This window comes from Giraffa tippelskirchi, chromosome 1 (assembly GCF_054371585.1).
Source record: "Giraffa tippelskirchi isolate mGirTip1 chromosome 1, T2T-mGirTip1v1.2.pri, whole genome shotgun sequence".
NCBI lineage: Eukaryota > Metazoa > Chordata > Mammalia > Artiodactyla > Giraffidae > Giraffa > Giraffa tippelskirchi.
Window position 1 is genome coordinate 181372915 of NC_137275.1, and position 13926 is coordinate 181386840.

The 13926-nt window shown below is 49.6% G+C and overlaps 1 protein-coding gene across 3 annotated transcripts in view; it reads right to left on the reverse strand.

Moving 5' to 3' along the window:
* Positions 1-13926, reverse strand: part of ANKS6 (ankyrin repeat and sterile alpha motif domain containing 6) — a 54023-nt gene that overhangs the window by 27964 nt on the left and 12133 nt on the right. For all 3 annotated transcript variants that reach the window (XR_014060073.1, XM_081511962.1, XM_081511951.1), the window contains exons 3-11: positions 13597-13641; positions 12704-12908; positions 11816-11922; positions 10022-10170; positions 8443-8641; positions 7594-7643; positions 4494-4697; positions 3301-3454; positions 517-686 (exon numbers count right to left, since the gene is read on the reverse strand). Coding sequence is in view for 2 of the 3 variants with exons in the window: in XM_081511962.1 (XP_081368088.1) it covers positions 517-686; positions 3301-3454; positions 4494-4697; positions 7594-7643; positions 8443-8641; positions 10022-10170; positions 11816-11922; positions 12704-12908; positions 13597-13641 (1283 nt within the window). In the remaining variant the exon portion in view is untranslated. The remainder of the gene's footprint in view (positions 1-516; positions 687-3300; positions 3455-4493; positions 4698-7593; positions 7644-8442; positions 8642-10021; positions 10171-11815; positions 11923-12703; positions 12909-13596; positions 13642-13926) is intronic.

Below are 13926 nucleotides of genomic sequence, written 5' to 3' on the forward strand. Positions count from 1 at the left end.
CTCCTAAGATATGGCTAGTGGAAGGATAAGGTAGGAGGGTGATTACTGCTATGACTGTCAACAGTAACACCAGACATTTACACAAGTGTACCAGGTACTGGCCCCATTCTAAATGCTAAAATGTGAGGCTGAGATTAGAACCCAGGTGGTTGCTCCTGAAACCACTAGGAACCCTTTTGCTCTAAATCAACGAACAAAAACATGTGTTGTGTGAGACTGGATGACCAGCACAGAGCTGCAGTACCTGGTGCTCACCCCAGGAGCACCCTGCTCCTCTGCACCCATCCCACCTGGAGGTGTCTTGGAGATCAGGTGGGAGGTGAACACGAGTGCACACAACACCAAGGGCACAGGATGTGATCTTGGAAACCACCCTTCTTGGAAAGCCCAGGGGCAGCCGGATGGAAGGTTTAGTCTGTACCATGACAGCAGCACTGCCCGCACTCCCTAGGGTGCCAACGGCGCTAGGACAGGACCTATGAGCATCAGAGGAGGAGACGGAAACAGAACAAGCACCTTGCCACCAGGAACACTGCCGCCTGCTGAGGAGACAGGGAGTTCAGACGGGCTGGAGCTGGGCGCTGGCCCAACAGGACTTGATCGATGGCTGGGCTTCTGCTCAGATAATCCGGCTGCTTTTTTCCTCTGGGCAGCGATCTGGGAGAGGACACTGTCTATGCTGCCACCTGAGGAAAGAGGAATAGAAATGACTGCCAAGGGCCAAAGCACTGCAGCATGGGCAGTGGACGTCAGGTGCTGACCCAGCTGAGCCGAAACCACATTTCCCAGACCATCCCCTGGCTCTAGGTCAGGGCTGACCACAGGACTACGTATGACAACTGGCAGGTAGACAGGCCACCAAGGCTCCAGTTTGTCCTCGCTTTCCACCACGCCACGGCCAACTCAGTCAGCCTTCAGCAGGCCAGACACCAGGCCAGCCCTGGGTTACCACAGCAGCCCCTCCCAGCGCCTTCTGACAGCTGCACACACTGCCCCACCAGGGCTCCTCCAGCACCATCCAACACCATCCCCATCTCCCCATTCTGAACCTTCACATCCCCAGCTACTCCCATAGTTGTGTCAATAGCTTTCTCACTCCATAACACTCAGGGGCTTGGCTTCCTTGCTTGAATCCTGATTGCCATGTTCCCTCTCCCTATTTCTCCAAACCTACCAGCAACCTTGAATTGTGATGAAGGGAAAGGGGAAAATGATAATATCCAGGGCTAGGGAGGGCATCAGAGGGGGAACACTGATAACTACGATTTACAGGGCACTGACCAGATGTCAGGTACTGCTGTAAATATTTTACATGTATAAACAGGGCCGTTCTGGAGGGCAAAATGGAAAGCTTCAAAAACAGGCAAACCCATTGACCCTGCCACCAATTCAGAGGCACTTACATTAAGCAAATCACTAAGCAAGTGTGTAAGCCCAGCGCTCTGAAGCCATTACTTAGAGTGGGATCTACAGGAGTGAAAATCTGGAGCAGCCTCAGTGTTCAACAAGAGGGAACTGGTTAATTAAAATTGTGACGCCTCACATGAGTGGAAGGCTGTTTGTTTATTTAAAAGATGCTGTCCACAGGGAACTCTGTTCAATGTTATGTGACAGCCTGGATGGGAAGGGAGTTTGGGAGAATGGATACGTGCATACGTATGGCTGAGTCCCTTTCAGGCTGTCCACCTGGACATATCACAACATTGTTAATTGGCTAAGTGCTAAGTCACTTCAGTCATGTCCAACTCTTTGCAACCCTACAGACTGTAGCCCACCATGCTCTTCTGTCCATGGGATTCTCCAGGCAAGATTACTGGAGTGGGTTGTCATGCCCTCCTTCAGTGCTACTTCAATATAAGATAAAAAGTTTAAAAAATGAAAGATGCTGTAGACACACGTGCATTGGCATAAAAAGGTGGTTACAACATGGAAACAGGCACAAAGAGGGAAAAGATTACAAAGCAGAGTATACTCAGAAGTCAGCCTGCCTGCGTGTGGGTCTGGCTCTGCTGTTGCACTGCTGTGTGACTCTGGCTGAGTTAATTTAACTCCCCGGAGCCCCAGTCCCCGCTTCTGGAAACTGGGGAGGATACCTCACAGGCTGCTGGAGGACTGAAGGAGACAATCCACTTAAAGGGCACTGTGCCTGGCACACACTAAGTGCTCAAAAAATTACTCTTCTTTCATAAATAAGCGAAATGTACCTTGCAAGATACACATCAAAATGTTAACAAGGATTCCTAGTGGGTGAGATTATACTTTTTTTTTTGCCTTTTGCTTTAGCTGGTTTTCAAGCTTTCCCACAAGAAGCATGCATTACATTCCTATGTAATGGCATAAAGCGTGGTGCCTTCCTGCAAAGCTCGCTTTAGTTAATCCTGGATGCCCTAGGAGAAGACTAGAGAGTATCCTGTAACCAACCTCATTACCTTTTTCCATATTCTCTTTTGTTTGATTTTTTTACAGTATTTACTATTCTCAGATTAAAAAAAAAAAATTGCCAGGCAAGAATACTGGAGCAGGATGCCATTTCCTTCTTCAGGGGATCTTCCCGGATCAGAGATTGAACCCATGTCTCTTGCATCCTCTGCATTGGCAGGTGGGTTCTTTACCACTAGCATTACCTGGAAAGCCCCCACTTAAAAATCTATTCTTAGTTTTTTTTTAAAAAATTATCCGTTTGCACCAGAATACAACTTCCTACAAAACTGACTTTGAATTTTTTATTGCTACGTGCTCTATCACCTAGACTTTGGCCTATATTTAATAAGTGGCCAGTAATATTTTCTGAAAGAATATGGTAAATACATGTAATGACTGAAAACAAGTAAACTTAAAGAGAAGGAAAGTATGCCATAAGCCCAAAACAATGGTAGGGCAAACAGCTTTGAGTTTTAATTGTCACCTCCTTGCTGTGTACTCCTGGGCAAATCCATCAACCACTCTGAGCTTCAGTTCCTTCATTTGTTCATTGAAGAATCAGGATGAGAAGATACCTAAGGTTTAACCTTCAAGGACTTTAAACACCACAAAAACACTATTCATTTCTCTTAGTTTCTTGCAAAATTTTCTAACAAAATAGATCATTACAGACTCTCTCTTCCCTTACCACTCCCCACTTCCTTGCCCTAAGAAACTGCATAAAACAAACTCGGAATTGGAAATTCACTGAAAAATCCTTTAGGCACATCAATGAGAAAGACAGTGCACACGCAGTGGTCTCAAGGACTGTCTGCAGTTCACACCCTCAACCCTAAGTGATCTTCCCACCTTCCTGGACTGGGCTGCCTGGGGACCCACCTGAGCGGTTATGCAGCTCCCCACCATGCCTGCTCATGCCTCCTCCCCCACTGGAGCCACCAGAAGAATGAGGTGAGTGGTTGAAGTTTCCAGAATTGGCGGGGGAGGCTGGGCTTCTGGAGAGAGATGGAAATTTCACCGGCCTGACGAGAGTCTGCAAGAATAAGGCGGATATGGCAGTTAGAGTGTGCTGTTCATTCCTTCTGACACACAGGTCACCATGCGGAGGGCCCTGGAGTTCAGCTGGCCCATCCTAGCTGATCCTTGATCAGCCTGCTAGGAGGCCCCCGAGGGATGGGAGTGCAAATCTACCTGCTGACAACTCGGCCGACCATTAGCTCAGGCTAAGCACCTGTGACACCGTTTCCCACAGGTCACCCACCTCCTCCCATGTGGTGGACTAACATAAACCCACTCCGTCCATTTTAAACACTTCCAGGCACCAGGGCCTTGGTCTCCGACTAGTGATTTGGCATTACAGCAGTCCAGGAAGGCAGCAGCAAGCACCAGGGGGCAGACAGAGACGGGGGCTCTGAGTGTCTCCAGTCACTCAACACAAAGCAGCAGGGTCAGGCCTAAGTCCCCGAATCTCCATTGTCTACAGTCTACTAGTGTGGGTGTCAGCTCCCACATTGAGAGGGACCCCTTAGTACGTCACAGAAACACACTGAGGGCAACCAAGTCAGAGACCACCATGGTCAAAAGGACAGAAGTCACACTCTGGTTGCAAGAAAACTCTAGGAGCACACACAGTGGCCTCCAGTGTTTGAGTTTGGTCCTGAACCTGTGCAAAAATGTAGTGTGGAGCCTGATTAGAGCCAAGAACCTGATTTTTGGTCCCAGCATCCTCAACCCCACTTGGCTCAGTGATCTTCAGCAACCACCTCCGTTCTCTGGGCTGTTGCTTCATCTATTAAAGGGAAGGCTGGATTAGATCAGGTTTTCAACCTGTGTTCCTCAGGGCTCCAGGATTCCAGGGAGAGGGGCTTCCACTTTCATTCACTCTAAACTGCTTACTTATTAAATTCCTCTGCAGGGTTTCATTAGACAAAGGAGTATCACTCACTTAAAAGAAAATAAAAAGCTACAGCCCCCCTAGATCAGAAGGGGTCTGAGGTCCCTCCGCCTGCAATCCATCACAACATCAGAGAGTGGTAGATGAAACGTCAAAGTGTGTGAACTGGACAACTTACACTGTCCGTGCTCCCTCCACCAGCGGGGTGGCCTCTGCTGGCTCTCTGGGGCAGCACAGTCTTCATGGGGTCTGCCTTCCCATTGTGACATGTCCGGGACCGATCTGAGCTCCACAGCTCAAAGCTGGAAGGGGGCAAGAAAGGGGGGATGACTGCCTTCAGCTTGTCGCTCGGGAGTCTGGTGAAGGGGGCTCCATTTCGAAGCTGAAAAAGACAGGCTGTGGGTTAGGCAAGCCGCAGGGGGGCTCCTGGTTCTGGGAGGAAGACTCCAGGTCTCTCCTGCTTCTCAGAGAATGGCAGGACCCCCAAACCCCACCCCCCACCACAGCCAAGCCAGAAACCCACGTAATATCCTCAGCTCTCCTCCCAGCAGCCGAGTGATACCCACGTCTGCTCTGCTCCACCCCCCAGGTTCTCTTGGGTCTGTGCACAGCAACAAGACTAGCACAGGGGGAGGGACTGCAGAGAGCCATGGGGAAGCCTAGAAGCGCTGGGTGTGCTGTGCTGGGAAAGGGCCCTGCAGACTGAGGGAATGGAATGCAGGAAGGGCTGGAGACAAGAGGAGCAAGACCAGTGTGCAGAACTGCAAAGAGGCTGGTGTGACCAGAGCTGGGGTTCCAGGAGGAGGGGATGAGGGCACTGGCAGGCCCAGGCTGGCTCTCTGCAAGCCCAGCAGACACTCCCATCCCCCATCCCACCACTTTCTTCCTGCTCTAGCCACACCTCCCACTGCTGACATTTTTAACTGCAATTTTAAGTTTTGAAATTGCGATTGGGGTCAGTATAAAATCCACACCATGATGACTAGTGGATCATCAAGGAAAAGCTTTCACACGGTCCACAGTAACTTTAATTAAGAAAAGACAGTGAACTTGGTGCCAGATGGTGCTTTGCAGGGAAGGGCATCCCACAGCTAAACCTGCCTCGGGAGCCGGGCAGGCGGGCATCTCTGCGAGAATGGCTGCAAACGCCTACTCAGCAGAGCACCCTGGCCATCCTCCATCTGCCACCGGGCAGGTGGGCACACCGCCACCCTCTACGGGGCATAAGGAGGTGGGACAGGAGAGCAACAAGATGGGAAGTGGGGAGCCTCCTGGGTTCCCACCAGGCACTGTCCTGCTTTTCTGAGAGTCTGTGAATAAGGGCCGACCCCTCTGGACCTCAACAACCTCATCTGCATAAGGATAATTCATCAGAGCTGTGAAAACAAAAACTAGGAACCCCAAAGTCCAGCAGGTCAGTCTTGGATAAAGAGATGATGGAATGTTACGTCATTTAGTCATTGAATGTGATGGGGCCAAAGAGTGTTTCTGACACAGAAAAGATGGTCATGACAAACTGTTAATACAGCAGGTTCGGCACAATGGGGGAAGATAACAGTGCATCACCGACTCAATGGACATGAACTTGGGCAAACTCCGGGAGATAGTGAAGAACAGGGAGGTCTGGCATGTCGCAGTCCATGGGGTCACAGAGTCAGACATGACTTAGCGACTGAACAACAACAACAGTGCCTGAGCTGGCATGGTTTCTTGGGATATAAGTGAGTGAATATATGTAAACTGCAGCAAATACTTAATAAGCATTTGGCTGGTACATATTTAGTGCTGTGCTAAGTATTTGTTTATTATATATAGCATATCATATTCATAGATACAAAAAATGATTAGGAAAAATACTCAAAAGATATATGCCACAAAATGTCAATCATGATTATATCTGGATGTGTGACCAAGGGCAATTTTTTCTTTATACTTTACTGCATCTTCCAAAATTTCAGTAAGAGCATTTCTGTCTACATACTGAAAGCAATGATTGCTATTTAATAACATTATCAAATGTTGTAAGTCCCATGGTCAATGTGCAGACACCAATTTATACCTATCTCACAGCAGGGCAGAGCAGACAGACCCCTTCAGGGCCCCAAAGATCCTGGGGCAGCTTAGTTCTTTGGGGGGCACCTCTGCTCCTTTCTTCTCTCCAACACTGCCCTCTCCTGGCCGGCCTTCAGATTAGGGCCTCAGAGTTAAAGGGACTTGAGCGCAACTCCAACCAGGAGACTCTCATTCCAGAGAAGAGAAATGAAGCCCAGAGAAGTGAGGTAACACATCCAAGGTCACACAGCAGATAAATAAGAGTTCAATCTGGGTCAGACGTTATGTTAAGATCTTCCTGGGGATGATACTTAAAAACCACAACCATGAGGGATAGCATCTCCTACGTTAAGACAAGGCTAGCCATCACATAATATCCATCCTCCATATCTTCCTCACAGACACGCCTGATAGATGAGCACACGACCAGCTTGGAACAAAGACTTCTATGCAGAGTGAATGGGCCATGTGACTAAATTCTGGCCCATTTAATGTAAGCAAAAAGTGATGTGTGAATTTCCAGGAAACTTCTTTACAGACACCTGGCCTGTGCCCATAGTCACCCTTCTCCAGTCATCTTTGCTGTCAGCTGGAATGAAGCAGTAATGGATGGGGCTCTGGCAGCTGTCTTAGACCTAGAGGTAACCTTGGTAGTAGAAGCCATGCCAGGGAGACCAACAGGTAAAAGGAACCTAGGTCCCTAATTCTATGGATCAATGAACCAGTCTTGAACTTCACTTACTTGAAAGAAATATGATCCTGTCAAATTTATGCCAATTATTTGGGGATTTTGTTACTCATAGCTGAACCTAAAACTGATACATCTCTAATTTATAGATGAGGACACTGAGGCCTCTCTCAAGCTGGAAACATACTCTCTTCTTTGACTCCTCTCTCCTTGGCTCTCCATAACCAAAACGGTAAGTCCAATGTCACCATCAATTCCTACCCCGACACGGCCCCTGTACTCAGTGCTACCTCCCTGATAACATGATCAGGGCTTAGCCCTGGCTGCTAAGCACCAGCACAGCCTCATCCAGAATTTAGGGCTGGCATCTATTCTGATTCCTTGGTGCCAGAGATATACCCATTGCTACACATTTTGACATCGACCCCATCTGTAACCACCACAAAGAAAGACAAAGGTGCCCACATCCCTCCTTATAAATCAATCCACTAATGATTGGAAGAGACCTGAAATGCTTTTAGAAAAGCCCCAAACTCACCATGGTTGTCAATAACACATCTTCCTTTTCTCCTCTTGTGCTCCCAGTACCTGAGAAACAAATGGAAGTTTCCTGAAATGACCCCCTCCCCCAACCATAACGAATTCACAGCATGAGGACAAGTGACTAGGTCAGCCTTCATCCTGGAAAACCAACTCTCTCGAGTGATTAAATATTTAATAATAATTGGTATTCAATATTTGAAGAGAAGAGAAGCATTTAAAAGGTATCTTAGAGTGTGTTTGCAGCTTTTCCATAAACCATTGTCATGCTAGGTCAGACAATGGTATGTCGAGCTCAATAGTCTGTCTCAAACAGTGGTACCCAAGGAACTAGTCTGGGTGTGGAGAGTCGGACTGTTAGAATGGATCTGACCTAATCAATTTTCCAGTGTGGGAATCTTCTTCAGTGCCCTGGCAAAGTCATCCAAGCTATTGAATACTTCCAGTGGTGGGGAGCTCACTATCCCCACTCCAACCCCAGTAACTCACTCTACTTCAAAACACTGCTGGTGGGTGCAGACCAATCACACTTGGCAAGTGGGAAAATCACCTATCAAAGGCAAGGGAGAGGCAGTGACTGGCCAAGGTTTCTCAACAGGGCATGCAGGACAGGAAGCTGGGACTTGCTGCCAGCCTCCCCATTCTACCCTTAGCAGTCAGTCCCTTAGATGAACTTCTGTCCTTCAAGTCTTCACTAAACTGGCCATTCTGCGCCAGTGTCACATCTCAACACCATCTTCTCTCTGCCATCAGCCCAGGAGGGAGGGCGAAGGGTGGAGGAAGAGGGCAAAGTGGTTCAGACTTTGACCATTCTGGAAATTCTACCGCACATGCAACTTTTTCTTACCATTGTCTTTGGTCATGGGGGCCATATCGGGGAGCCCAGAGCGGCTGGTCTTGTCCAGGGGTGCCGCCCTCATTGTGGAGTCTAGTGCTGGCTCTGGCTCATCACAGAAAGGCAATGGCTGGTTGCTGGACAGCCCACGCGGCAGTGTCTGCATCAGTTTAAGCTTCCGGAACCGATTAGACATTCGGTTCCACCAGGACTGCCAGGGGAATGCAGAGCAGAAGTCAAGCCCCAACAACACCGAACCCAGGGAGGGCAGCCACACTCCACACATGCCTCCCCCTCTTCTCCTGGGCCCACTGCAGGCATTACCCATTGACCACAGCACCCTTGCTGCTGCTGCTGCTAAGTCGCTTCAGTCGTGTCCGACTCTGTGCGATCCCATAGACACAGTACCCTTAGTTCTCTCTAAATCCTTCCTGACCCAGCCTGTAGGGGGCCTTTCCCAATAGTCTGGAGGTGGCAGGGAACCCAATTTGCTAACGCTCTGCATCAATCTCCTTATTGCACAGTCTGAGACACAGAGACCCAGCGATGTCAACTTGCTGGATGTCTTAAAGAGTCAAACAGGGACGGACAGATGGACACAGAGGCAACACCAAACACCTTAACATCTCAAACTGCATAACCTCCTTCCCCCTATTCCAGTAACAACATGAGAGCCATCAGGTTGTCCACTCCAAGGCCTGGGCCATCTGCTCCTGCAGCTGACGCCTCTTCACCCAGAGAGAGGCCAGGTGCCACCCCCAGGGCATCTACACAACCCCACGAGAGCTCAGAGGTTACTGGCATGGCACCAAAGGGAGGTTGCGAGGCCCTGGTCTACAGAGACGGGAGATGGCAGTGAGGCAAGGATGATGAGATCTATGCAAACAACACTGAGAGGAAGGATCCAGGGCCTTGGGTGAGCCACAGACATGAGAAGAATGCCAAGTCTGCAGATCTGAGAAAGTGTTGGAACCCCAGCCAGGAAAAGGGAAAAAATAATTTTGATTTTCAACAAGCAGAGCAGGGCTGGGAGGATAAGACATTCAATGAGAAACATTCAACTTGCTGTTTAGAAATAAGCAGCTGGAGCTTGGCTCTGGTGCTTCCAGTAGCAGCTGGTGGGGGCCTGTGGACCACAGAGAGGCCCTAGAAGGTACAGTCAGCAAATACTGTCCACACTGAAGCATAGGCCACAGACAGATGGCCAGGGAGGAAAGGTGTTCGAGGCTAGCCAGCTCAGCAGTACATCATGCAAAAAATTTCAACCATTCTCTACATTTATAAATTGTGTCTCTGCATCAAAATCTGGGTTTTTAGTTTCTCCTGAAAACGATGGGAAGAGGTAGCAACATGGACCCACACAATTGCAAGCAGCCACTACTGCCACTAAGTGGTTACCATCACCTCTGTTTTCCCTGGTCACCACCATTCCCTATTGCTCGCCTCCAGTTTACTTCCTGCCCCTACTGTTAACCCTACTTGTTACCCTGTCCTAAAGCAGCTCTGGGTAATAAGGAAGTGGCAAGCATCTTCCTGCTTCACCTATTCGGGCATGGCTCTCTGATGGCTTTTAAGACAGGAAAAGGCAAACCTTGAGTCCACCTTTGTCATCAGGCAGCACCGGGACACTCCAGGGCTGTCGGACCTTCGAGTGGGGCAGAGGTGGCGGGTGGCTGGGCCGGCCTTTGTCTTTATTCACCTGCATGCAGACAGATGCCAGCAGTCGAACCAGTTCCGTGTCTATGGACACAAAAAGCAGCCTTTTACCTGCAAATATGTCTGTTGGGCCATGGGGGGAGGGGTCTCAAGACGACCCCCAGCAGCCTGAGAACTCAGTACCGCAGCGCCAGAGCCTGTGTTACTCCAGGATCACGGTGCCCTTGCCTCTCCACTGGCTCTTCAGAAGGGGCAAACATGGCAGCAGGGTTTAATCCACTTAAACGGAAATAAAAACCAGATGCCCCTGTCCTACCAGGAGGGCAGAGGGGTGGAGTGTTTAAAAAGTAGAGGCTCTACAGCCAGATGACTGAAGTTGGAATTCTGCCTCTGTTCTTCCCAGGCTGTGTAACTGCAGGTCAATTAAAGGGTGACAGTACCCACCACATAAAGGTGTGTGAAGGATCTGAGGGAATTCCTAACATATGGTAAGTGCATAAGAAAAATTAAGTAGTATTAGTTATTATTAACTCGACTAGGCTATTAAAAAAGCAACAAGCAGGATTGAGAAGAAAATACTACAGACTATGAATATGCTTTTCTCTTGACTGTTGCTTTTTTTTTTTTTCTCTCCAGCATGTGTATCTTTGAAAATTTCAGGCAAAAACTTCATTTGAAAACCCACTAGGAGAAGAATCCACTGGGGTAGGTTGTTTTATTGGGAAAGGCAGTGAGGGAGAATAGGGGGAAGGAAGAGACACAGTGGAAGAGATGAGGCTGTCGGAGAAAAGCCTGAGTGCGACGCAGCCCAGAGTCGCCGGCAGACTGCATGCCAGGAGTGAGACCATGGGACCTGGGCGGAGGGCCCCACCCCTCCAGCCAGGGTCAGTTACTCCTGGGCACATCCTCTCTGCAAGGATAAGATGGAACCAGCACATATCCGTGACAAGGGGGTCCCACAGGAGGGGAGGGTGAGGGGGTGGCAGTGCTGGTGGTGAGGAAGGGCACTTGGCCTGCAGCCTCCGTACTGAGAGAGGCAGTGGGAGCCCCTCCACTCACGGAGGCAGAATCCTCCCCTCCCCGAGTCAGCAGGGTAGGATCCAGCTCAGGACTCAGAGTCTGTGGGTCAGAAGAGCCTCCCAGCTTCTCCCTCTCTGGGCTAAAACTTGAGGGTGCTAAGAGAGATGACAGGCAGAGAGACCCCTTATCCCCTGAGTTAGCTAATGGGAAGCCACAGGTTCCAGAGGAAGGCCTGTCAAAGTGGCAGAGGGTCCGAGGTCCTAGCAGGTGCTAGCTGGGGGTTAGTAATGTTGACAAGACCCTTGACCTGGAGTTTCCACCTACATAATAAGCCAAGGCGGTCACTGCTTTGTCTATTATCCTTGTCCCTGGGGGCCTGTTTCCTCCTGAGTCACTCAGTTTCTAGCTGAGAGGCACAGATACCATTCTAGGATTTGCGTGGATGGCCAAGGCCTTCCTGCCTGGAGACTCCTGGAAGGCTGGAGCCAGAAGAGGTCTCATGGACTAGCTGGTCCCAGCTGCGCCCATTCTCCCCCACGGCCTTCACTTGGGAGCAGTGAAGACTTGCCTGAGGCTATGTGGGGTTGCTCTGGGGGCTTGAGAGTGGCTTCTGCCTTGAATAAGCAAGTGGTCACACACAGGGGATGATCTGGATCCCCAGCCAGAACCTTCCCAGCAGGTTTAAAACGCTTTTCCTAAAACAACCCACCAGGATCACTCAGCAGCATCACTAGGTCAAAGGCCGTGTACCCATTTTTTGCACGAAGAGTAACATCAGCTCCTTGGTTTAGCAGATATTTGACAATCTCTTTGTTCCTGTGGAAGAAAGAAACAGCCAGAGTGAGACCCGCTAAAAGGGAAAGCGTGGCCTTGCTCCTGGGCAACAAGAGCGGTGGCTTTAACTCCAGCAGCATCTGTGCACGTGAAAGAGGGCTCGGAAAGCTGTCTCCCAATCTTTGTTCCCTACCCTGCAGGCAGTCATGACAGAAATCAAAGCCTGAGTGCTCCTTCCTTGAATAAAATGAAAACACAAGTCTCTGCCCCAAAACCACTGGCTCCCAGGACCACACACAGGCCCCACCCCTCCTGCCCCTCATTGGGACCTGATTGAAGTTCTTTGGCAGGCCAGAGTCTTTGATGTGGAAGTCTGAGGATCAAATGAGGAAGAAAACCACTTTCAGAGGACACAGGAGGGTGCTCTGATCAACTGAAGCAGGGCAAGGACAGAGCCCCTAATTTGGAATCAGATCACCACCGAGCAGGTGCAAGGCTATACGCAGATCCCTGCCCCTTGGTCAGCCTGCCACAAGGAGGAGGCATCCAGGAAGGTAGACGGATGACTGGATGAGAAGGGATGCGGAAGCACCAGGTAAAACTGCTGAGGCAATAGGAAATCTGGCCACAAAGGGTAGGAACGCAGGACAGACCAAGCCTGCACCGTTTTGAGTGTCTCAGCATCTTCACAATGGGCAGGGAGCTAGGGGAGGAGGGGTGGCGCTTATCTGTAGCATCTCAGGACCAGCAACCCATCAGGCACCCTATTTCAAGCCAGGGCATCCTCTTAGGCTCCCTGCTGAGGGGTGGGGCTGGCACTGACCCGTGGTAGGTGGCCTGCATGAGGGCTGTCCAGCCGTGTGCACTGTCCTGCTTGTCCACGTCGGCATGCCTCTCCACCAGCAGCTGCACCAGAGGCAGCTGTCCCATGACAGCTGCCAGCATTAGTGGGGTGGCCCCATCCCCGTTAACCAGGTTCACATGGTTGGGGTCTTCATCAGCAATCTCTTTGACCAGCTGGAAGTTTCCTGCCAACAGAAGCAGAAGTCCTGGTGATCCACGGGTCTGGCACCACAGGATGATTTACCCAGTGGTTTCCCGTAACAAATGAGCTGAGCCGGCCTCTGTACTAGGTGGCTGGGCCTCACAGGGGCTACAAAGATGAGTCAGAGGTAGCCCCCACTCTCCAATCCTTCAATCTACAAGGGATGGAGGCAAGCACGCAAATAGCTTTACTGAAAGAGAGAAGTGTTATTGGTATCTTAAAAGAACAGTGATGATGAGGGGCAATGCACACGCAGAAAGAGAGCCCAGGTCTCCCTAAGAGGTGAGGATCAGGGTGGGCTTCCTGGAGGTGGAGGTCTGTTTCAGGAGAGGCAATACTAGACTAAATAGCTCTTCATTACAAAGACAGTGGAGTAGGTAGGTGGGCAGCCAGGCATTTCAGAGGTAAGTAAAAGTTAGGACATAGCCATAGGGTCTAGCAGGAGAAGCAGAGAGGACCTGAGAAAATAATCTGGAAGTTGTGTGCAAAGCATCATAACTACCAGCCTCCAGGGTCTGAACCTCCCTGGGTGAAACCAGAGTCAGGAAACAACAAAACACCTGTTTCTTTCTCAAATATTCTGGGTGGCCTTGAAAAGGACTATGGACATTAGTTTGGGAGAAACAGTACTGTATTCTTAAATATCCAAAAAGATTTTCTAAAGCACTTACCCATTTTTAATGCGTGGAAAATATCAGGTCGCCTTTTCTCCTCATCTGGGTAAACAAAGATTTTTAAAAGTTAACCACGGAAAAGTATAAAATAACAGAAAAGTCACAAGGGTGTAACGACCCAGCCTACCTTTAAAAATGATTTACTTTTCACAAGCAATCTAATCAGAGACCTAGGTAATGGACTGACTCCAGCAGCCCTTCTGGAAGGGTTATCGTCAGACTGTCTGAAAACGCTTCAGAGACAGACCATGGGAGGTCATCTTGCCAGGAAAACATGAATGAGCAGACCATTTCCGGATCCCACAACTCATAAAGCAGTCTTTTTCA